Raw genomic sequence first — 23,562 nt, forward strand, 5'->3', positions numbered from 1 at the left:
GGTGGTGAGAAAGTAATCAGACATTTTTTTTTTATTATTTGAAAAAAGAGAAAAGGTTGACCTTTGATTTGCATGCAAAAATCACTTTTGTCTCACTGCATAACCTTTCTGTCCACCCCTCTGTTTTTGACTGTCTCTCTCTTTGTCTCTGTCTCCCTCATACTCTCCTCTCCGTCTGCTGTGCCACTTGAAAATGAACTCCTCTCTTGTCTTTTTGGCTGCGAGTGTTGGCATCCGTTCTGGAGCCTACGCTCGGCGTGAATTAATGTGCCTAATTAACACGATGTTAATTATTTGTAAATTGCGTGTTTGGGTACACATTACTTGAGAGGCATATGTTGCACGACGTGTTAGCCGAAACAAGTGACTGCTTAATCCAATCTCTGGAGTGCTCGCTTCTGTAGATGGGCCAATCAGTCTGGAGTCCCCTCACAACACACTAAAAAAAAACCACACATGCTCAGACAAAAAAGATTCACAAAAGCATGTGGGTTATTGTCAGAAACCTGCTGAGGCTAACTTTTATTTCAAAGAGAGGATGTTTGAAGTGCTCCCTCTACAGGCGGCAAAGAGAAATCTAAATCCCAGCAGGACTTTGTCCGCCATTTCTATCTCGTCTTGTATAGATGACTATGAATACATCATGAAAAAATAAACAAATGCGCAAAGTTGTCAGTATAAGACAAATTAAGCATACCTTAAAAAGGACCCAAGGGAAGTCTTTTCTATTTTATTGCTTGTTACTGGCAAAAGAGGTTACGGGTTATGTGGAGATTCATGTGTAGGAGTCTTAGTCCTACTTATAGAACACCTATATTCTCTTATTTTGTCTCAGTGGAGGTCAATCTCTGGATGATATTGTGGTATTTCCAGATATTTTTATGAAGTAAATGTCAGCAGTTAATAACAAACAGAAGTCTTGGTGACATGCTACTGTGTATTTATAGTCTGGCCATAGGATGCTAATGGACCAAGTGGTCAATGTTTGCATTGTTGGAATAATCCAGTTAGTTATAGAGGGCATAACCACACCAATTTTATCTGCAAAAAGCATGATTTTCCATGTAAATAGATGTAAAACCCATGTAGTCTGACTAAATAACCTGTTAACATTTTCTGGTTACACTTTATTTTGTTGCCCTTGTTACAGTGTTATACATTGAACTGAGTAATATTAATTAACTACATGGGGCACCAGCTGACTGGCAGCTATTTAGAGGAATGGGAATGCTAATAGATCGCTTTCTCTAGGTATTATAGAGCTCCTTGTTTGTTCAAGCTGCCCTGGTACCACACACACACACACACACACACACATGCACTGGTCTCTTATTTTAGTGTGTGTGAGTGTGTCTGTGATTTTATGCCCCATGGTTAGGCATAGGGGCCGCTATGCCACAGTGCTCTAGAACTTTAGCGGGCAGTCAGGTGTGCCCTCAGTAACAACATCTCCCTTCAGCATGACACCCTTCGCTGTCACCCTGCCTGTCAGCCTTTCATTTTGTATCTCTCTCACTTTCTTCCTCTCTGTCCTTCCCTGTAGCACTTTATTTGCCTGCATTCTGTGCCGTTCTTTCATTCATGGGTATTTCATATTTATTTTCAGCGTTCCTTCGAACCGCTCCACCATTCTCTCTCTCTCGCACTCGCTCATTAACAGTCAGCTCCCGTCGTCGGCTCACTCTGTGTCTTAACCACTAGGGAGACCTTCATTTATACGCTCAAGCTAGGACTCTCCCTCCCTCCGCTCTCTCCCCTTCTCCCGTTTTTCTCACTCTTTCCCCCTGCCAAGTATTTATGTGTTGATTTAGTCATGCCAGACTTTAGCCAATTTAAGAAACAGGCCGCGTTTGCAGCTGTTTCATTTTCTCCTTCTGCCTGTGCAGTTTTAACCGGTGGCAGCAGTGGCGTCTGTCTTAAGGGAAGCTGGGTAAATGAAGTTCTCTCTCTCTTTCCCTCCACCACCCCCGTTCCGCTCCCTCAGGGCTGGTGGCACAAACATAATTTCTCTCAAAGGGGAGTTTGACTGTAAGATGGATTATTTCTGCCTGAAATCAGACGCTAAGCTGGATAAGGCTGCTCGTCCGTTCCGTTTCAATATTAAAATAAGTTAACACTGCAGAGCCACTCGCAAAAAGTTGTTTCTGCGGGAGTGTCTGCTACTTTCTTGGCCAGAGATGTCCAGCTAAATGTGCATTAAAAGGTTTTGTAAAGCTTTTCAGTGGGTGGCTCAGATATATGTTTGTATTTATATTTTTAATATATATTTAAAATATATATACACTACTATTCAAAAGTTGGAAGTCAGCATGTTTTTATTTTTCAGAAAAAAAAAGAAAAAATAATCAGAAATTATCAGTTCAATTGGTCAGAAGTAAGACTTTTACATTGTATCACACTTTCCACAAAAATATTAAGCATCACAACTGTTTTTTTTAAATTGATAATAATTTTGTGAATATTAATCAAAAATTCATCATCTTAATTCCATCGATGTTAATGCTTTAAGCTTGTTTAAAAACTTACATTAAGATATTAACTTATCAATAAATGTATTTTCTTTTTTCTTTCTTTCTTTCTTTCTTTTTTTTTTAAATCTTGGCAAAAATACTGATTAAGAAAATTATTTGTTGTAGTGTGTATGGATTTTTTTAAAGAAGCAAGAATACAAGCTAAGAAAAAAAATCTAACAATGCAGATATACCTGAGGCCACACATCCAGACATGGGCTCCGTCTTTGTTCACTGTTAAACAGCAGAAAAAAAAAATTATTATCTCCAGCTGCAAGGAAGAATAAGTATTCCAACTCAACTTTTTGTAAGACCTCAGGCAGGCTACTGTAAACACAGTTTGCAAAAACAAATTATCATACTTTATATCAGTTAGGCTAATCTATAACATTTGTTATCAAAAATTCCCAGTCTTACTATGTCTGATGCTGATGAATGTTCAAACCTTCTGAGGGAATGCAGAAAGTGTTTTTGTTCATTTTTAAATCATACTAACTGTATCTCTGAAGTTGCAAAAAAATAGCTTGGATGTACATCTTACTTGTTAATAATGTACTGTAACAAACCGTGCAAATTTAAGATACGCAGAGACATTTCATGTCAGTTTAAGAATACATTAAACAAAATACAATACAATGTAAATGACATCTTGTTTCCCTCCTCAGCAATCGGCCGGACCCTCATCCCTCGTTACTTCAGCACGGTATTTGAGGGTGGCGTGTCAGACCTCTACTACATCCTGAAACACTCCAAAGAGTCCTTCCACAACTCCTGCATCACTGTAGACTGCGATCAGTGCACCATGGTCACGCAACACGGCAAGCCCATGTTCACCAAGGTAAAGAAGGAGAGTGTATGTGTGTGTGTGTGTGTGTGTGTGTGTGTGTGTGTGTGTGTGTGTGTGTGTGTGTGAGAGAGAGAGAGAGAGAGACACCATATACTAAACAGGCACAATGTTTTAAAATGAATGAATAAATCATGAGGTGCAGATACACTTAGTTTCTCTGTTTGTCAACAAAACATGCATTCTTTGTTCTCCTTGTGCATTTTTGCTCATTATCGTAACCTCACATGACACAGTTATCTCCTTCCTTCAGTTCTTACAGTCTCTGTGATAAACCCCGTAAACTGTCTAACAGAACAAACAAACATGGCAGGCATCATAATTTACTACTTTAATCACAGCCATTATTCTTTGTGTTTACTGATGGAGGTCGTTAGGAATCCTTGTGAAATATTTCTGGCAGCTTTGGACTCTGCTGAGAAAGCTCTTTATGAATCTATTACTCAGTACTCACTCTGTGTGTTGTCATATACTTTAGTTTTTGATTAGTTTCTTTGTCATAGTAAAAACTAATAATAATAATAGAAGCAAGTTGGTGAGATTTAATTTCAGAATCACAGTCTGAATACACTAAACAAGGACACAAAAGCAAGCATAACAAACATTTCAAATTACAAGAAATGTTCATATCAAATTACAATACAGTCATTTCCATTTAACATTAATCATATTTTTAAGCATTTTACTGATTTAATATGCAGTTTGGCAATGATCTAAACCAAAAGGGTTTATGGTATCACTTGTACCATAAAGGTCATTTCCAGTTGACATTATAACTGTGTATTTCTATTATGCCTCTGGAGAGGTATTAGAATATAAGATAGAGCTACTTGATGCTTCACCACTTTTGCAGCCTGGATTCTTGCTGTCATAAAAAGTCATAATGAAAAATATAATGACATATAAAGAGGACAGTCGTATTTTCTAATTATGAGAAAGGGTCAAAGGTCATTGGCCTATGGTGGTTTGGATGTAACATCACACCCTCAGTGGTTACAAATAGCTTTTAAAGATCTTTCAGCTGTAGTGGACATCATGCATCAGAGGGTAAAACCACTTATCAACAGATTTTATGTTTCCACCTTGTCCATCAAGCACTTTGGATTATTTTCACTCACTGATATGGACTAATCCACTCTAATCCATACAAGAGCCCGAGTACTTATCATTACAGAGGAAAGGAGACCCACTAGTCTTTGAGCAACTGATTCCAAAATCACAGCTGTACTTTATTAATCAAGTCCTGTATTCAGAGAAATGGTCAAAAACATAATAGCAGGTACTTTAGTCATCTGCGTATTTGTACACAATTGGAAAACATTTTATTCATATATGTAGTTCATTTCATCTACAGGCACTTTTATGTCCCAGGAGTTGATTGAATGATTGATTCATTTATCTATCTAAATATTTTATTTTATTTTATCAAAACTAACATATTTAATTTTTTTTTTTTTTTCATTTTTTTATGTGAAGGTAAAATTGTCTTGGGAACTGTTAATGTTATGTTTCTTTTATTTTTTGTGCATTTTATGGTTTTTATTTTATTTTATTATTTTATTTTACCATGCATTATTTATTTATTTTTGGCACTTTTCAAATGGCATTTATCTGTAGATCTACTTTTACCCCATCCCAGAGCCAGATAAACAGTCATAATCTATGGAAGTCTGTTATGAAATTATCAATGTTTAAAACTATGAGAACTTACAGTGAGAACTACAGTATTCATTGTGTAACAATTATATCAGATTTTATACAAATTTCAACTGTGAACAATTTTTTACCCAATAAAGTTTCATTCAAAAGTTAGTGTACTTTTAAACCAACTTGTTATAATTTTTTACCAGAGCATTTAATTTGCAATAACATTTTATTGTGCTTATTTAGAATAAAATGCTAGCAATGAAATTAACCGTATCAAGACTAAAGAGAATGCAAAATGTAATTTGCCTCTTTTTATGATGAATAACTTGTTATATTCCTCACTTGTAAGTCACTTTGGATAAATGCGTCTGCTAAATGAATAAATGTAAAATGTTATTGTAAAATGTAATTTCCTTGACAAAGTAAATGATAATTTCAGATGTGGTGGAAATGACACGGTCATAGTGTGAAAAAACAACAACAGAATAGTATATCCAATACTGGACATGAAGAATCACCCATATTTCAGTATTCAAAAGATTGGCTGGACCAGTTTAATTTTAAAACACGTCCTGAAGCAGAGCTCTGGAGCAGTACAGTATAGAGCGAGAGGGAAAGACAGATGCTTTCATTTTCACTTTGCTTTTTCCTCAGCATGTTACGTTGTTGAGAGATAGTGCCGAACGGAGGATGGAAACAAGGAGAGCTGGAGAAAGAATAAGACAAACAAAAACAGATTCAGAGAGCAGGAGAAGCATACAGAAGATGAAAAAAGTGGGGAGAGCGAGCGAGAGAATGTGAAAGAGTGTGGTCATGTGATGGCGCTGTGCTCTCCCGCCAGCCTCTTTTCTTGTTGATCCTCCAGAGACCATCTGTGCTGAGGGCATTGATTAGAGTGGCTCTGGCGGGATTACATCTTTGCTGTTGCCATGCCAACTAATCAGCTGACGCTCCCACCTCCCAATCCCCCTTCCTCTCCCTCCCTTTCTTCCTCCTCCTCATCCTCCGGTTGCCCCAGCAACAGAACATTGGGGCTATGAGTAGCACAGCTCTAAATTCAGCCAAATGTTTTTCTCATCCTGTTTTTTTATTTTTTTCAGTAATTGCTAATGGTTTATGACCTCTGCATGTATTCAGCATTTTGTTCTTTTGTGTTTGTGTAAGCTCTTCTCAAGAATTTCCATTTCGTTGGCCTTCGGTTCAGGTATACAACATAAACACCTTTCATTAGGAAATGGCTTCAAAACTCTGTCATCTGGTTTGAAAAGCCCAACTGACATAAAATCTGAAAAATATCACCTGCGTTAAGGTGATGCCCTCGGAGCTAAAACTTATTTCTTCATGATGGGAAAGAGACATAGTCTTTAATACATTTAATGCATTCTCAGGTGTGTACGGAGGGCCGGTTGATTTTGGAGTTCGCATTCGATGATCTGATGAGGATCAAGACGTGGCACTTCACCATCAGACAGTATCGGGAACTTATCCCACGGAGCATTCTCGCCATGCATGTGAGTTTGATATCATTACTCCATCCTAGGGCTCTGCTGTCACATGGTTTGGTTGCAGGTGTGTGTGTAAGATATTTTATGCTCACCAAGGTTGACCATTGAAATATGGAGTCTGTGAACCTCAGACATCAATGCACAGAGAAGGACAGGATACAGACTCTCTGCCTTTTTTGTCACTTCTTATTGTAATCATATATTAATTGCAATAATGATATTAATAATGTCACATGATAAGCTTATGTTTAAAAAGGTGAGAAAACCTAAAATAATTTTGGGCAGTTTAAATATCACTCTTGTACCAATAAAGGTCATTTCCATTTGACATGTTTCTGCCTCTGGAGAGGCTGTCTGGATCTTCAGAAATATAAGATAGAGCTACATGATGCTCCCCCACTTTTGCAGCCTGATTTCTTGCTGTCATAAATAGTCATAATAAAAAAAAAAAATGACATATTAAAAACAGACATCAGCAAAGTGCACAGAGAAGAGCTCTCTGCCTTTTTTGTCATTACTTCTGGTAATCATATATTAATTATAATATATGAAATGAATAATGATATTAATAATGTCACATAACGAAGCCTAAAATAATTTTGGGAATATTAAGACTTTTTAATGTTTTTAAAAGAAGTCTGTTATGCCCACCAAGGCTGTGTTTTTTTTTTTTTTTTAAGACTATTTTAAATATAATAAATTTTCATAAAAATAATGTAAAACAGTAATGTTATTATGAAATATATTATAAAGTTATTAAGTTTATTAAGCCTATTTTAAATGTATTAAATACATTTGTTTATTTAATTAATTAAATTTATTTTAATTTCTTTAAACAGTTTTTAATTATTAATTAAATTTATTTATGAGATAGCAAAGCTGAATTTTCATCAGTTATTACTCCAGTCTTCACTGTCACATGATCCTTCAAAAATCATTCCAATATGCTGATTTGTTGCTCATTCAACATTTTGGTCACACACAAGGTCCAATTCTCACTATTAACAAACCATTAACTATGACTTTTGCCTCAATAGACTTCCAATTTGCTGCTTATTAATAGTAAGTAATGTAGTTATTAAGTTTAGGTATTCTGTAGGATTAGGGATATAAATGCTTTATAACTACTAATAAACAGCCAATATATTAATAATAGACATGCTAATAAGCAACTAGTTAATAGTGAGAAGTGGTTACTATACTAAAGTGTTACAAACATTTCTTATAATTATCAATGTTGAAAACAGTTGTGTTGCATAATATTTTTGTTTCTTACGGACCCTAAAATTTTTTATGGTAGTGTACATTGTTAGTTTTTGCACTAATGTCTGACTTATTATGAATAATTTAATATTTTGGTTGCATCCATCAATGTTCAAATAAAAAGAAAAAATATAGTTAACATTTTTGGTTTAGATCATGAGTGCCCCCTAACACATGTCTACACCAGACACTGTCATAATCACGTCCCTGTCTATATACTGGATGTTTCAAAGCAAAAGTTCACTGAAGTGGGTCAGAAATACCTTCTATCATTATATTGGGCTCTATTTGCATTTGTCGTCTCACTTGCGTCTGGTGTAAACGTTACTGACAAGAGAGAATAATTATAGAATAAATGAAGAAAATATTTTTACAGCCAGTTTATTCAGAGATATCAAAGCTGCCTTGGATAGAAAAAAAAATTAAAAAGTACAATCAAAAGGTCAAATGAGTAATTTGTAATGAGTAATGAATACAGCTGACATACTGCGATGAAGGAAATAAAAGCAACTAAAAATCTGGGGTTTGTTTATTTTATTTTCTCCTTATAAAACTTAACTTTTAATGACTCATTGCTTTTTTAAGACCAACATATTGAGCTTTAAACCACATTTGAGTTTTAACTCATTTCTCCTCCTTGTAGATTCAGAGACAGTGTAGAATTTGAAAGTTTGTTCACAGCAACTTGTGAAATTCACATGCTTTTAAATTGGGCCCTTTGGGGCCCTGTGTTCTGGTGTAGAGGGAGAGAGAGTGAATGAGGGAGAAAGGGCTTTGAAAGATTTTTGACAGGGATAGTGCAAAAGTTACGGCAGCATGTTTGATCGTCTCATTCTCACACAAGGGTAAAGTTGCACAGAAATTGAGTCAAACTCATCTGATCAAGGCTAATGAGGATATGAGCAAACTGGAGGAACCGCGTTTTAGATTCTCTACTTTGCTATTTTACTCTGCCCTGTTCAATCAAATGACAGGAGCTCTATGATTGGCTGATGTCATTGCTGTGTTATTAAACTCATGCTGCTTAACACAATTTAACTTAATGAATCTGGTCAATGATTTGCCAGTAAGTACACAAACAGCTTTAGTTTGTAATTCATAGTGAAATGCACTATCAAATTTAAATTTACATTTAGTCAATCAATATTAATTAGCAGCTGCAGCACACTCCTGATTCAATGCCCCAAATCTGAATCAGAACTGTATTCAGTGTAATCACAGTGATTCAGATAAAGTGCATCACTGGAATCTCTCCAGCACACAAATAGCGTCTCATCCAGTGCCACAAACACCAGACACTGAGAGCCCCTCAGATATTGGAAATAAAGATCTGACAAGCGTGAATATGTGCTCACATTCAGGGTCTCATAAAACACGCATGAAGAACAAGCATCATATGTGTTGCTTTTGGTCAATAACATGCTGTGGATTTTGGGGGTTTGTATAAAGTGATACGCTTCTTTTTTTTGTTCACCTGCAGGCACAAGACCCTCAAGTCCTGGAGCAGCTCTCAAAAAACATCACCCGCATGGGACTGACCAACTTCACCCTTAACTACCTCAGGGTAGGCAGAACAAAAATAGTTCATTTGTTCGGTTTCCCTTACAAAAAAAGTATTGAGGAGATACCATGGTGAGTTGATGGTATCAGAAGATAATACCATGGTGTCAATACCATGGTATTAATAATTAACAATACCATGGTGTGTGTATATATATTATATAATACAACAGACCAAAAGTTTGGAAACCTATTTTTAAATGGAAAGAAGTTTCTTCTGTGCCTGCATTTATTTGATCAAAAATACCGAAATAAAATGTAATATATATATTATATTTAAAATATTGTTTTTAAATTTATTATACTTTAAATTATCATTTATTTCTGTGATGCAAAGCTGAATTTTTAGGATCATTATATGATATTCTAATATGATTCATTCATATCAAAGTTGGAAACAGTATATAGAACATGTGATACTTTTTTAGGATACTTTGATGAATAAAAAGTAAAAAAAAAAAAAAAAGAAGCTATGTTTTTAAAAAATAAATATTTTGTAATAACAATATAAACTACACTGGTCAGTAATTTGGGGTCAGTAATTTTTTTTTCTTTCTTTTTTTTTTTAAATAAAATCAATAATTTTATTCAGCAAGGATGTGTTAAATTGATAAATATAAAGAAAATATATTTATTAGACATATATATTAGATTTTTTATTTTATTTTGAATAAATGCAGTTCTTTTTAACCCTTTTATTCATCAAATATATTAACAGCAGAACTGTTTCCAACACTCATAATAAATCAGTCCTAAATGACTAAATGATCATGTGATATGGATGTTACATGTGACACTGAAGGCTGGAGTATGATGCTGAAAAATTCAGCTTTGCATCTCACACAGAATAAATTATTGTTTTTTTTAAGTTCAAATAGAGAAACTATTATTTTAAGCTGTAATAATATTTCAACATCAAATAAATGCAGGCTTGATGAGCAGAAGAGACTTCTTTCAAAAACATTAAAAATAGTAATGTTTCCAAACTTTTGGTCTGTACTGTATATATATATACATACACACATATATATTAGGGGGGTCCTCAAATATTGTGTTAGACAATGTAAGATCTTAAAGTCAAAAAGTGAGGTCCAAAAACCCATGATATTATGGTACAGTATGATATACTGTGGTATATGTCCAAAAAACATGATATTACACTGGTACCATGTCCAAACAAAAATGTTGCAATTTAATTTTTGTATGCTGATTTTAATCCTTAGACTGTGGATATTGAAAAAATTATATATATATATATATATATATATATATATATATATATATATATATATATATTATATAAAAATTAAAAAAAGGATTTTTTTTTTAATATCTATGTATTTGTACATTTTGTAGATTTATGTGTGACTAAATGTGTGTGTGTGTGTGTGTCTGTTAACACAGCTCAGAATTTATTAGCCAGCTTCATGGCGGCTTTGTTTATTTTCGTCATTTCAGTGTGAGTGACAGCTCCGTTTTGCAAATGGGAGAACAAGAGAGGGAGAGAAAATGAATTGGACAGAGAAAATTAGCATAACATTAATGAGCGTTCCCGGTTGAGGTGCAGCATTGTGGGTCTCTCTCTGCGCTGAGCTCGAGCTCAGCAAAACACAAACTTGTTTATAGCGAGCTGCTGGGAGAAGAGAGAAATAAAAGGCCCTTTCAAGGTTTTCGGAACAACCGTTTTTCTCCCACTGAGTGTGTCTTTCTTCGTTGTTTGTTTCACGCATTAAACGCACAGCTTCGCTTATAAACGCAGAGTTAAAATGCAGCGGCGCGGCCTAAGCCGAATTGTGAATTAAATTTGGATTAGACGCAGCTCTTGTAACAGCAAGTCTGTGTGCCCTCAGCCAAATCTGCGCCTGTTTTTTTTACACTATTGGACAGGACAGAGGGTTTTTGTACACTGTATACTTCACTGCACAGGATCAGTATATAGTAAATACAGTCATGTGGCTTTTATTTAGAAAAAACAATTTCAATGGGCTCTGAAAAAGATGAATCATTTCTAATTTTTTGACTGATTTAATTGAGAGGTCAACCTCATGGATTTTAGTAGCACACTGTTATTCCTGTAAACAAGATTATTTTTCCTCTCACCGGGGTAATTTCTCACGATCCTTACTTTGGTGTGCTGTAAAAATACCTCGTAAAAGTGACTCATTAGCGTCGCTTGAAAAACCTCCATTTGTCTCATCGCGTTTATCAGTAAATCCACACCGAGGATGTTTCCTGTGCTCGGGCGCAACAAGACCACTGTCCGGTGAGATGGACTAGGAAGCTTGTAGGTTTCCTCACATTCAGACTACAAATAGCTCTGCTCTGTGGGCCCGGATCCAGAGATTGTTTCCCTGGACCTGTGGAAGTGAGAGGATACAGCAGCGTTGGGATACGATCCTGTCAGTGGGAAATGATTTGTGTGTGTGTGTATCCTTGTGAGTTTCACGCCACCCGCTGTGTGATTTTACATGATAAACACTTTTCTTGTGTGTGTTTCTTTTAGTTGTGTGTCATTCTGGAGCCGATGCAAGAGCTAATGTCCCGACACAAGACCTACAACCTCAGCCCGAGAGACTGTCTAAAGACCTGTCTGTTCCAGAAGTGGCAAAGAATGGTGGCCCCTCCAGGTATCAGTAAATCACTGTCATCTGTATTACAGGACACTCCTAATGGCAGCGATTTGTGCTCTATCAGATCTTTACGGATGTGGGTGTTTGACGCCGTGGTCTTTGGGGAAATATGCTCTAATTCAGCACTTCAGTGGGACCTATCAGGGTGGACTAGAACAGACCTGCAAACTTTACAGTGACCCCAAAATGTACTTGGACACTTAAGTCAAACTAAAATATATACACATACACAAACACACACATACAGTTGTGCTCATAAGATTACATAACCCTTGCAGAATATGAAAATATCTTAATAATTTTAACTTAATAAGAGGGATCATGAAAATGGCATGTTATTTTTATTTAGTACCCTCCTGAATAAGCTATTTCACATAACAGATGTTTGTATATATACTCCACAAGACAAAATAATAACTGAATTCATAAAAAATTACCCAGTTAAAAAGTTTACATACCCTTGAATCTTAGTAATGTATGTTGTTTTCTGGATGATCCAGAACTGTTTATACTTTGTGATAGTTGTTCATGAGTGCCTGCTGTTCTTCAGAAAAATCCCCCAGCTCCTTCACAGTCTTTGGTTTTCCAGCATCTTCTGCATATTTGAACCCTTTCCAACAGTGACTGTATGATTTTGAGGTCCATTTTTTTCACACTGAGGACAAATGAGGGACTCATACACAGCTATTACAAAAGGTAGAAACACAAGAAGGCGACACAATGCATTAATATCAAAAGGTACTAAACTTAAGAACATAATGATGATGTGTAAATTTTTCTTATTTTGGTTGAAGATCATATTTTTTTTTCATTTGGTACTGCATTTAAGAAGCTACATAAATACTTAAATGTTTCCCAAAAGACAAAATAAGTACAATTTACCCTGATCACCCAATTCAAAAGGTTTTCACCCCCAGCTCTTAATGCATTGTGTTGCCCCCAATTGTCCTCCATGTGAAATGATGGATTTGAAAATCATAGAGTCACTGTTGGAAAGGGTTCAACCAAAGAATGTGCAGGAGCTGGGGGATTTTTCTGAACTGCTCAGGACCAACAAGGGACTCATGAACAACTATCACAAAACAGAAAGACAGTTGTGGATCATCCAGGAAACGACACACAGTATTAAGATTCAAGGGTATGTAAACAGGGTCATTTTTATAAATTCAGTTATTATTTTGTCTCGTGGAGAATATATGTACATCTGAAATACAGTAGCTTATTCAGGACAGTATTAAATAAACAATAACATGCAATTTTCATGATTTCTCTTATTTTGTTAAAATTATTAATATTTTGCATATTCTACAAGGGGCATGTAAATTTATGAGCACAGCATATTTATCTAATTATACATATATATATATATTACATTTTATTCTAATATAATTATGTGTAATTAAAATACATTAACAGACAATTATAAATTAAAATAAAAACAAATAGCAATAATAATACATAAAAAAAAACCTGACAGCTGTTGCTAACAACAAGTGCTAAAATTAGCATCTGATTAAACATTAAATGAAAGACAGTAGAAGGAAAAAGTAAATAAATAAAATGAAAATTAAGACACAATTACAGTTCAAGGATTACACTCTGTTCTGTTACTTTATCTGCTGGATTCATACATAACATGCAGTACATTCAAGTTATTTTAGATAAATATGTTTCAGCTATAGAGTCTATTTCTGTTTAAAAGTTTCAGCTGCAGTTTAGCAGTGATGTGTGGCAAATGTGTCCATATACAAGTGTCCATATAGTTTTGGGGCTGGTAGTGTATCTAATAGAACCAGGGCAGTCACAGGTCAGTTTTAGAGTAGCCATTCTCTCTTTCACTTATCCTTTCTAAAAACTCTCATTTGGTAGAATGTGTCAGTAAGGATTAGACATCAGTGGATATCTCCAGCTTTTGATGTCTATGTAGGTTCCTCAGGGGGTCAAATCAATCAATAATAATGATTTAGACTTGTCTTTAGATCGCATGACGGGTTTACATATCATGCATTATGATTTAAACAGTGACAACATGACATGTATGAGAGTGAAACACATCATCCAACCGCTCCCTGTGGGTGAAACCCTGTATGACCCCCGTCCAGTCGTCAGCACTGGCCTTCTCACAGTCCGTATCCAAGTGGATCTTCTGTAATTGTCGTTTCCTTATTAGCTTCACTTCCCTCTTTCCTCCCATTCTTTTGAAATCTGGAGAGCGTTTGTGTTCAGAACAGGAAGGAAAGAAGGTTGCGTTTATATGCTGATAAGTTTTTTTTTGCCCCTTTTTTCACATGTATATGTGTATCTGTGGAAACAAGGGCGTTTTAGTACGTCATTCACACACTCGCACTGATAAGCATATAAAAATAAAGGTTCTCCTCCAGAAAATCAAAACAGATTTCCTTCTACAGTGTGTTTATTATTATATTTGACTTTATGTTAAATCTTTCATGTACAAACAATGTAGAAACATCTCCCTGGGTGTGGTTAGTAAGAACCTCGAAAATGTATTTCATTTTCAGGCATCAGTAATGACTAACAATGTGTCAAATATTTTGATTGTTATACTAAAATTAAATCAATAAAATAACAATTCATGGCTGTACAGTCTTTACATCATTAACAAACTATTACTTTTCAGTCGATTTGAACATTTAGGCATACTGAGTCTCATTCATACTCAAAAGCAGTTGAAATACAATAAACATTTGTCATAATGTTCACCTTTTATTACTGTCATGTTTGTTTAATTTCTTTCAAAAACCTAAAAGTCGACTGACCCCAAACATTTAAGCAAATTATCTAATTTACGATAAAAATTTCTGCAAGAAATGTTCACACAGGGTTTGTGCACAAATATATGAGTCCCACAGATTTTGCCATGCATGTTCCAAAAATTTCTGCTGTTGACAGCAAGGCTGCAGTCTTGCAGTTTACATTTGCATATGTCTTCTGGTCTTAGATATGCATAACAGCTTGATTTGTCATAAGTATTATCTGGGAAATAAATCTTGCTTTGGATGTGATTTCAGCTGGACATCCACAGAACTTCAAAACGGAAATTTTCCCCTCAAATCACAAAAAAGGTACTCGTCTCATCTTCTGAATCATCTTCTAATAGGCAAACTACATTCTGTGTCTAAATTGAAACCCATGAAATACATTTTCTCTCTGTGTGAACCATGAATGCTCAGCATAGAAAGAGATATTACAGGTGGATATTTCAGTAGTCATTCTAAAAAAACATTTTGTTTTAAAAAAAACAATTATATATTTGCTAAAATGTAATCAAAATTGTTTAGTTTCCTTAAAAGTTTTTTAAGGATTTATCCTCCAAAAAGGAATTAGAAAACACATTTTAATGATAGTGTTAGTGCTATTTATTGAAAGTAAACAGCATTTGTACATTAATGATATAAGTATACATGCATGACTGGCTGCAGAGACTGCAGTGTGCACGCTTGAGCATTTATGCAAATGAAAACAGAGGTTCTCTCTTACTAGTGCATGTCTTGGGAGATGTTTGAATGCTCTTTGATTCTCTCTCTCAGAAAATAAATAGATGCATTTCTTTACCTTTCCCTGTGTAATCACTCATATGTGTTTGTATATGTTGGAAAAGTCTTTTTTCTTCCTCTGTGTGCATGCATTGTGGCATGTTCGTGAGTGTGGATGTGTTTTTTTTTTGTTTTATTAATATTTTTGATCTGCGTGTGTGTGTGTGTTTGTGTGTGTGGGTGTCTGCCTGATTGTGTGTTTTGTGGAGAGCAGAGCCCACTCGACAGACCACGACCAAGAGAAGAAAGAGGAAGAACTCCGCCAGCAGTGCGTCTAACAGTAACCTTGGCAACAGCGCTGGCGGGAAGAAACGCAGCCCTGCCAACAACTTCAATCTGACCAGCCAGGTACCTGTAAGCATCAAATCTTCTTCTTTGCACACACACATACAGTACACACATTGTAACCATTTAAAACGTTAAGACAATTTTGCTCAGATTGCTGTACTAAGGATATGATTATGCTGTCAAAACACATAAAGAGGCGCTGTAGTTTTAATTCACAGCGATAGCTGTGTGACAAGAGCTTATTCAGTCATATCCCTATGACCTGCGCTGTGCTTAGGAAGGGTTCCTTCAATTATGAAAAGGTTTTGTCGTTTTTACTCATTCTCATGTTGTTCCAAACCCATATGACTCTCTTTTTGTCATGCAACACAAAAGATTATTTTTTGAAGAAAATGTATTTGCATCAAGCAAATAATGAAAACAAATGGCTGTCAATCTCCAAAATGAAAAAAAAGCCCCACAAAATTATCATAAAAAAACTACCGTATAGCTTCCAAAGACTTGTAGAGAATGTATCGTATGGACCACTTTTATGATATTTTTATATTGTGCTGCTTAATCATCCTTTTTGAAGCTTGAAAAAACAATTCCCTGTTCATTATAATCGTATTGAAAAGATTGACAAGTACAAACAAAATTTATCTTTCTGTGTTCCATGAAAGAAAGAAACTCATACAGGATTGGAAAGATAAGTTTGTGACTAAATTACAGAATTTTCATTTTTCTGTGTGAACCATCCCTTTATCTGTGTCTCTCTCAACTAATGACAAATTAAAGTGCTGTTATGACTCATTATAGCAATGTTATGACACAATGTTTTGGCATATTAAATCCCAATGCCAAAGTAAATATACTCTCTTTCTGCACCTTCACAGAGAGAGACTCCTTAGCCCTCATTTTCAATTCCTATATTACCCACTTACAGTGTTTAACCCCAATTCAGAGGCATTTATCCCAGAGTGCCTCTTTATCCCCCAGGCTTCCTCTTCAGGCATTACTCTGGCGGTCGATGTGTTCTCCCAGTTCGCTCACTACAGGGTCAAACACACAGCGCACGAGTGCTGAAGCTGTTTTTGGGAAGTGGTATTGTGAGGCGGTAAATTTGTTTGCAGATGGATGATGGGATTTGTAGTGCGTGGCTTTTCCCCTGGAGTTCAGGGATACATGAATGCCTAAGAGAAGATTAGAGAGGAGAGACAGTCGCGTGTTCCAGCTCAGTCTGTCAAACCCAGAGCTGTTTGTTTACATGGTTTGGTGACACAACCTAAACATTGCTATAAAAAAAAATTGTGGTTTAAATTTTTTTTCCCTTTTTTTTTGTTTTTTTTTTATAAAATTGTTTTTTTTTTAAATTGCATCAGCCCTTTATTTCAGCTTTTTTCTTTCAGCTCAGCTTTTTAATAGCAATCAAACATAGTGTTTTTTATTCAGTATCTGATACATATTTTTTTAATATCATTATAAAATACAAAAATTTTTGTGACCCTGGAGCACAAAACCAGTCATAAGTAGCACATGTATATTTGTAGCAATAGCCAAAGAGTTGGTCAAAATTCTAGATTTTTCTTTTATGCCAAAAATAATTAGGATAATAAGTAAAGATCCTGTTCCATTAAGATATTTTGTAAATTTCCTACTGTAAATATATCAAGTAATATGCATTGCTAAGAACTTTATTTGGACAACTTTAAAGGTGATTTTAAAAATAAAATATACTATACTATTACTAACAAACCATACAACAATGAAAAGCTTATTTATTCAGCTTTCAGATGATGTATAAATAACAAACAAAAAAAATAAACACTTATAAATGATTAAATGTTTCATTATCACATTTGATATAAAATATGAAAAACAATTATAATTTATATAAATTATAAGTTATATATCTGTATCATGGTTATTTTAGAATTATATATACTATTATAATATTCATTAATATTTTAAATTAGCTTTCTATTTTCATTTTAGACTACCTTTTAGTAATTTAGTTATATATATATATATATTTATAGCAAAATTTCTCATCTCTAATCCTATATTTATATTTAATTTATATGAAATTATATGAAAATGTATTTTATTTGAAATTATGTCATATATTCCTGTATATGGCCATATAAAATGATATATGTACATATCTGCTGAAATGAAATATTTTATTTACACAATTTTTTCTTCTCTCTCAGGAAGTTTTGTCTCTCCATATATGTAACTTTTAATTGCATATATTTTGTCCTGCTTGTATCTAGTCAACGTCCATCACTCTGAGGGCACCAGACACATTCACACAAGCAGAGAGAAAAGTGTTGGTGTGAGCAACTGGCTCTGTGCCAGGGCTAATTATCATATAGATCCTCTGTGTGTGTGTCACAACACTTGCCATTTTACGCCCCATTCGAAAGCAGCAAGCTTCATTGTAAGCAATGTCGCCGTGTGTTGTGGAGAGGAACACGCTGGTTACATATGTAGTGTGGCCACTTGGCTTTGTCTGTGCAGTCATCGCATGCTGCCTGATCGGTCTCCTACGTGAGCCCAATCACAATGAGCTGATCATGTGACCACCAGGTTTTTTTTTTTTGTGGGGGGGGGTTCTTGTGTTCAACAGTATTACAACAGTGCCCCCTTGTGGTTATGTTTTTGGCCTAGAATTATGATTTCAGTAGTATAATGACAAGTTGGTCAGTCATGCATGTGTAACGTGCCTGGATTTGCACATGCATGGACATCTTCCCAAGTCTTAAATAATGTCCAGCTCAAATGAGGGCTTTCTGTGCTCCTCAAGCTCAGATGGAGGTGGATGCAGAGCCAGTCATTGCGGGCGGCAGGTAGTTGGTTTGTTTTGCTGTGGGCGGCTCAGTGTGGGTTAAGCCACAGGCTACATCTAATTAGACAAGAGCACTGGACAGCCTTTCCATTTGATAGCAATTAGAGCCCTCCGTCAAACCACCAGCTGGAAACCTGTAGGTTGCGTGAGCACGTCTGTATGTGAGTGTGCTAACGTTTGTGATCCTGGCCCCTGGTTTAACACCCAGACTGCAGGGCGACAGTTGCCTTTCTTAAACAGATGGCAAATTCAAGGCTCGTTGGCAAGCGGTGTTCGTTTTTTTCTTATCGGTAGCATTTCAGCTAATGACTTAATTAGCTATGCAAATTGACAAATCAGTGTGTGGATATTGTTATTTAGTCAAAAAGCCCACCTTAATGAATGAGAGTAATTAAGAAGCAGAGTGGTGGGAGGGACTGACAGTGACTCTGGGGTCTCAGCCACAGCTCTCACGAGACGAAACGAGAGTCAGCGCTCAAATAAACAGAAATGAAACCTTAAAAGAGCTGAATCAAGAGAGAGGATATGCAGAGAGCACAGGTCCAGTAGTGTGAAGGGTGCAAGGAGTCTCATAGCAGTTAACCTGGAGAATGAACAGGAAAATAAGGGACGGAAAATACACACTTTATGATTAATGTTCAGTTGGTTTAACAATAGTTAATGCATTAGGTATCGTGAACTACTTTTTACAGGCTTTATTAATCAAGGTTAATGGTCATTTATAAATATATTACTGTTAATATATGTGTGTCTTAAAATGTATAACCAAACATTTGCTGGTAGCCATTGACTTCCATAGTGTTTTACCATACTATAAACTCTGTAAAGGCTTCCAGAAACTAAAGTTATGTATTGAAACTTATTGTAAAGTGTTACTGGACTACTCACAGTTTCTTGATTTGCACATTTGCTTTTTAGCACATTTAATTTAGGCAAAATAATAAATTATGTGCTAAAATGCATTTAAGATGCAATCGCATTAATTTTGTCTCACTGACATTCAATTTCATTGTGTCTGTTATTTAAAATAATTCAATTAATTTTAATGTCATACTAAAGTGTCACACACTACTACACATTTCAGTTTAACTTCTGCCAATTTACAGTATAGCACTAAAGAATTTGACTGTGCATAAATATTTCATTATAACCATACTCAGCTTTTTAATGCTTTTTTATTTTAGACATTTTAATTAAAGCAACAAATCCAGTTGAAAAATGCACAAGTAATTTGTTTTAAAATATATTTTAGACATCTTAATTAAAAGCAAAACATCCAGTGGGGAAAAAAATGCACAAGAAGCTGAAAGCGGACAAATTGTCTCTGCTTTTATCCAAAACATTCTGATGAGCAGTACAAAGTACAATTGTTCACGTCTCATATGTACATTTTTCTTGTTGCAGTAATTTTGTCAGCCTATTTATTTGTAGTCACTTCTTGCATTTTGATCAGTTAGATTGCTGTCTGATTGGATATGCACATTTTATATACACTTGGCCACATTCATGTGTCTCAGAAAACAGATATTAATGCAAGCTATAACCATGCTAAATGCAAATTCACTTGATGCTAAAGCTGGGCAGTAAAATTATCTGTTGAACACTCTCACAAAGAAAATAGTGTTTGTGTGTGTTTGCTTACGCATGTGGATTGTGTGCTCCCAACTTATGTATGCTGTCTCATAAAGATCAAATATGGATCTAATATTCCGTTCCCTTAAAAACGGGCCAATTCTGTATGGGACAGTTGGCAATCGTACATAGAATGGGAGCTAGAAGAGGAGTATACAGAGAGATAAAGATGCCATAGTGTGTCGACACACATAATCAGCGAAGCGTGTGCTCCAGTTCACTGATCAGTTGAGCCTGAGAATTCAATAGAGAGAGAGAAAGTACAGAACAGAAGACTGCACTAGAACAAAGCTCCAGATACGATATTGTGACTAATTAATCACACAACTGATTGCATATATCACATCTTGACATAAAGAATCCACATCTATTTCATGTATTATATTTTAATTTAAGATATTATAAATGAATATATTTTATACATTATTTTAACACATTAAAAAACAATTTTACAACTCAACTCAACATTGTAACTCATCACAATGTATTCACAATTCATAACATCAGTTTTTAACACATTAAAATACTATTTACAAAGTTAATTGCACCTAATCAAACAATAAAATCACAATTAATCACATCTATTTTTAACATATTATATTTTAATTTAATATATTTTTAATATATTATAACTTTTTATTATGTTTTTAAATAATTTTAAAAAGTAGATATTATACTTTTAGATATTATATTTTAATTATGTATATTTTTAATGAAATATTTTTCAATATATTTATTTACATTTTTGTAACATTGAAATGCAAATAGTTTAAATTTGTTAATATGTATTACTTTTTAAAATAATAAGTGTTACAAATAATGTATATAAATATATTCACAAATATCTTAATATGAATTCTAATGATTTACCCGACTCTACATTTAAACATTTTTACTGGTGCTTGCTAAATTAAATAAAAACCTAAATAACCTAAACCTAAATAATAAGAAGGTTTCAAACAACAAACCAAACAAACACTAACGTATGCATGGGTCTGGTTGGTCTGTTTTCTCTTCATCTACACCCAAAGTTTCGTCACATATATGAAACCTGCCTTATTTTGTTGTTTAACTGTCGAACTGTATGTGTTGCAGGATGTGATGGTGGTAGGTGAGCCCACTCTGATGGGCGGGGAGTTTGGCGATGAGGACGAGCGTCTGATCACTCGGCTAGAAAACACACAATACGATGCCACCAACGGCCTGGACGATGACGACGACTTCACAAGCTCTCCGGCGCTCGGCAACAACGGTCCCTGGAACAGCAAGCCGCCCACAGGACAAGACAGCAAGCCAGAGAGTACGGCCTCGCAGCCCTCTCAGTAGGAGACAACATGCGCAATGCCCTGCTCTTTCTCTCTGACCTCACTTTTTACCCTCGATGATGTAAATCCCATTTCATGGTGTCAATGATGTCATCCATGTTCACCAGAAACTGATGGTTCCCCTTCTTATTTTGGGTAACGTTTAAGAACTTCACAGCCCAAACGCTGGCAGCAATATTTGCTCACTGGATTTTTTCAAAATCATCTAGCTAGGCTACAAAGCATCACAAGAAACGTGACTTTTGGAGGAACTTGATTTTATCAAGGCTGAGTGAGCGATCTGAATTAAAAGAGACCTTAATTTGGGACAACTGTAGCCCAATAATCAATGTAAAAAAAGCTACCTGTCTCGCAGTTCATCACACATCTCCATAGTGACTCCAGCTGGCAACCGCACTCGATATCAACCAATCGCTGAAGAGACGGTCATGTTGACTGTCTTCTCACTGGAGACTGGAACTGCAGAGGCATCCACTGAGACCAATCCCTGAACATTTGCATTTTTATTGGAAATTCGTTTGGCTATTGTCTTTTTCTCTCTGCTTTTAATTAAAAGTGAACCGCCTTGCATTCCTTCACCACAACTTACTGTATTAATAAAGACAGATTGTACAGATTGTACTTCAATTCAAAAATTCCTATTTGATTTCTGAGTCGATGTGTTGTTTCAATCATTTGTGATTTTTCTGTATTCTCCTTGTACTGTAACATCTGGATTAGGAGTTTATTTACGGACAGGCAAGCACATATGAAAAGCATATTTGTCCATCTATCGCTCTACCTGTATTGACTTATTTTCATAATGGAATATGATATGTTTCTGCATGACACTTCGCAATCGGTAACATGTTTATTTCCAGACTTTTGAGGTCATGTTGGACTTTGGTTATGGATTTGGAAGCACAGTAACCAGGGTTGTGACTTTGACAATAAAAATGCTTTCTGCTTCATCTGATGCCGCTGAAGTCATCAGACCTTGACGTAAACGGCAGCTCTTTTGACGTTTACTACTTGTTTGACTTTTTTTTTATCTGATAATAACAGATTTCATACTCAGGAATGAACACCATACTGAGAAATGAGAACATTAAATATAGCTTACTGTAAATCCAGTCACAAATATACTGTTCCTTAGCTTTGTATGAGTTTAAATAACATTCATCATGTCTAGCTTCACCCTACTTTTAACAGGAAAACAGCCTTTTTATCTAAAAATCATACAAAAAAAAAAAGATAAATCATGTGATCGGGTTTAGACAGCTTTATGTCACTTCTGTAGCTAGAGACACTTTGTTTTTGCAATATTTTGTCATATACTGTCCACTGGATTTGGAAACGTTTCTTTAAGGCCCTTTAAGAGTTGTGGTGTGCTTTAATGACTGAAAAGAATATTACAGTGATGATGATGATGACATACAGCCAAATATTTTTTAAATTAATCAGTTTCTTTGTTCCTGTGTTTTGTCTAAGATATTTCCAAAACCAACAAAATGACAAGACCTTAAACCTTGTATTACTGAAACTCTGCACAGTTTGTAAAATATTTAGCAGAGCTGTTTTTGTGTCATATCCAAAGTCTTGTATGTATGCTTTGCCATTTTGTGTGCCAATAAATTGTGCTTACAAAACCTTTTGCCACAATATTTCTGCTCCCTCTCAAGTTTTACTTAGCACTTTTCCAAACATGTTTTTCAAGTCTCAATGGCGCCACCCTGTGTTCAATATTATGCATTTCTTGCTTGTATTGTTTTGTATGTTTAGATGTTTTATATTACGCCTTTCTTGCTTGTAAATAATACAATCAAGAAATACATAATATAAAACATCTAAATATACAAAATAATACAAACATATATAGATTTTTCAATGTATGCATTTTAATTTTCAATTAAATAGGTAAATATACAATAAAACATACTATAATATTTATTTTGTAAAAAGAAAACTACTTATAAAGTAATATTTCTAGATTAT

The 23,562-nt window shown here is 35.0% G+C and overlaps 1 protein-coding gene across 3 annotated transcripts in view; it reads left to right on the forward strand.

Annotated features, from left to right (window-relative positions):
• The window catches only part of LOC109102482 (LIM domain-binding protein 2), a 51,351-nt gene extending 28,135 nt beyond the window's left edge, over window positions 1–23,216 (forward strand). The window contains exons 3-9 of one of the 3 annotated variants that reach the window (XM_042738192.1): window positions 3,176–3,348; window positions 6,390–6,512; window positions 9,250–9,333; window positions 11,833–11,956; window positions 14,989–15,042; window positions 15,728–15,861; window positions 21,359–23,216. In XM_042738192.1, the coding sequence (XP_042594126.1) occupies window positions 3,176–3,348; window positions 6,390–6,512; window positions 9,250–9,333; window positions 11,833–11,956; window positions 14,989–15,042; window positions 15,728–15,861; window positions 21,359–21,589 (923 nt within the window). In that variant the 3' untranslated portion in view covers window positions 21,590–23,216. Of the gene's footprint in view, window positions 1–3,175; window positions 3,349–6,389; window positions 6,513–9,249; window positions 9,334–11,832; window positions 11,957–14,988; window positions 15,043–15,727; window positions 15,868–21,358 lie in introns of all 3 variants that reach the window. The other 2 variants (XM_042738191.1, XM_042738193.1) reach the window with 2 other exon arrangements.
• The last annotated feature ends 346 nt before the right edge of the window (window positions 23,217–23,562 follow it).

The sequence above is a fragment of the Cyprinus carpio genome, chromosome B14 (assembly GCF_018340385.1).
Source record: "Cyprinus carpio isolate SPL01 chromosome B14, ASM1834038v1, whole genome shotgun sequence".
NCBI lineage: Eukaryota > Metazoa > Chordata > Actinopteri > Cypriniformes > Cyprinidae > Cyprinus > Cyprinus carpio.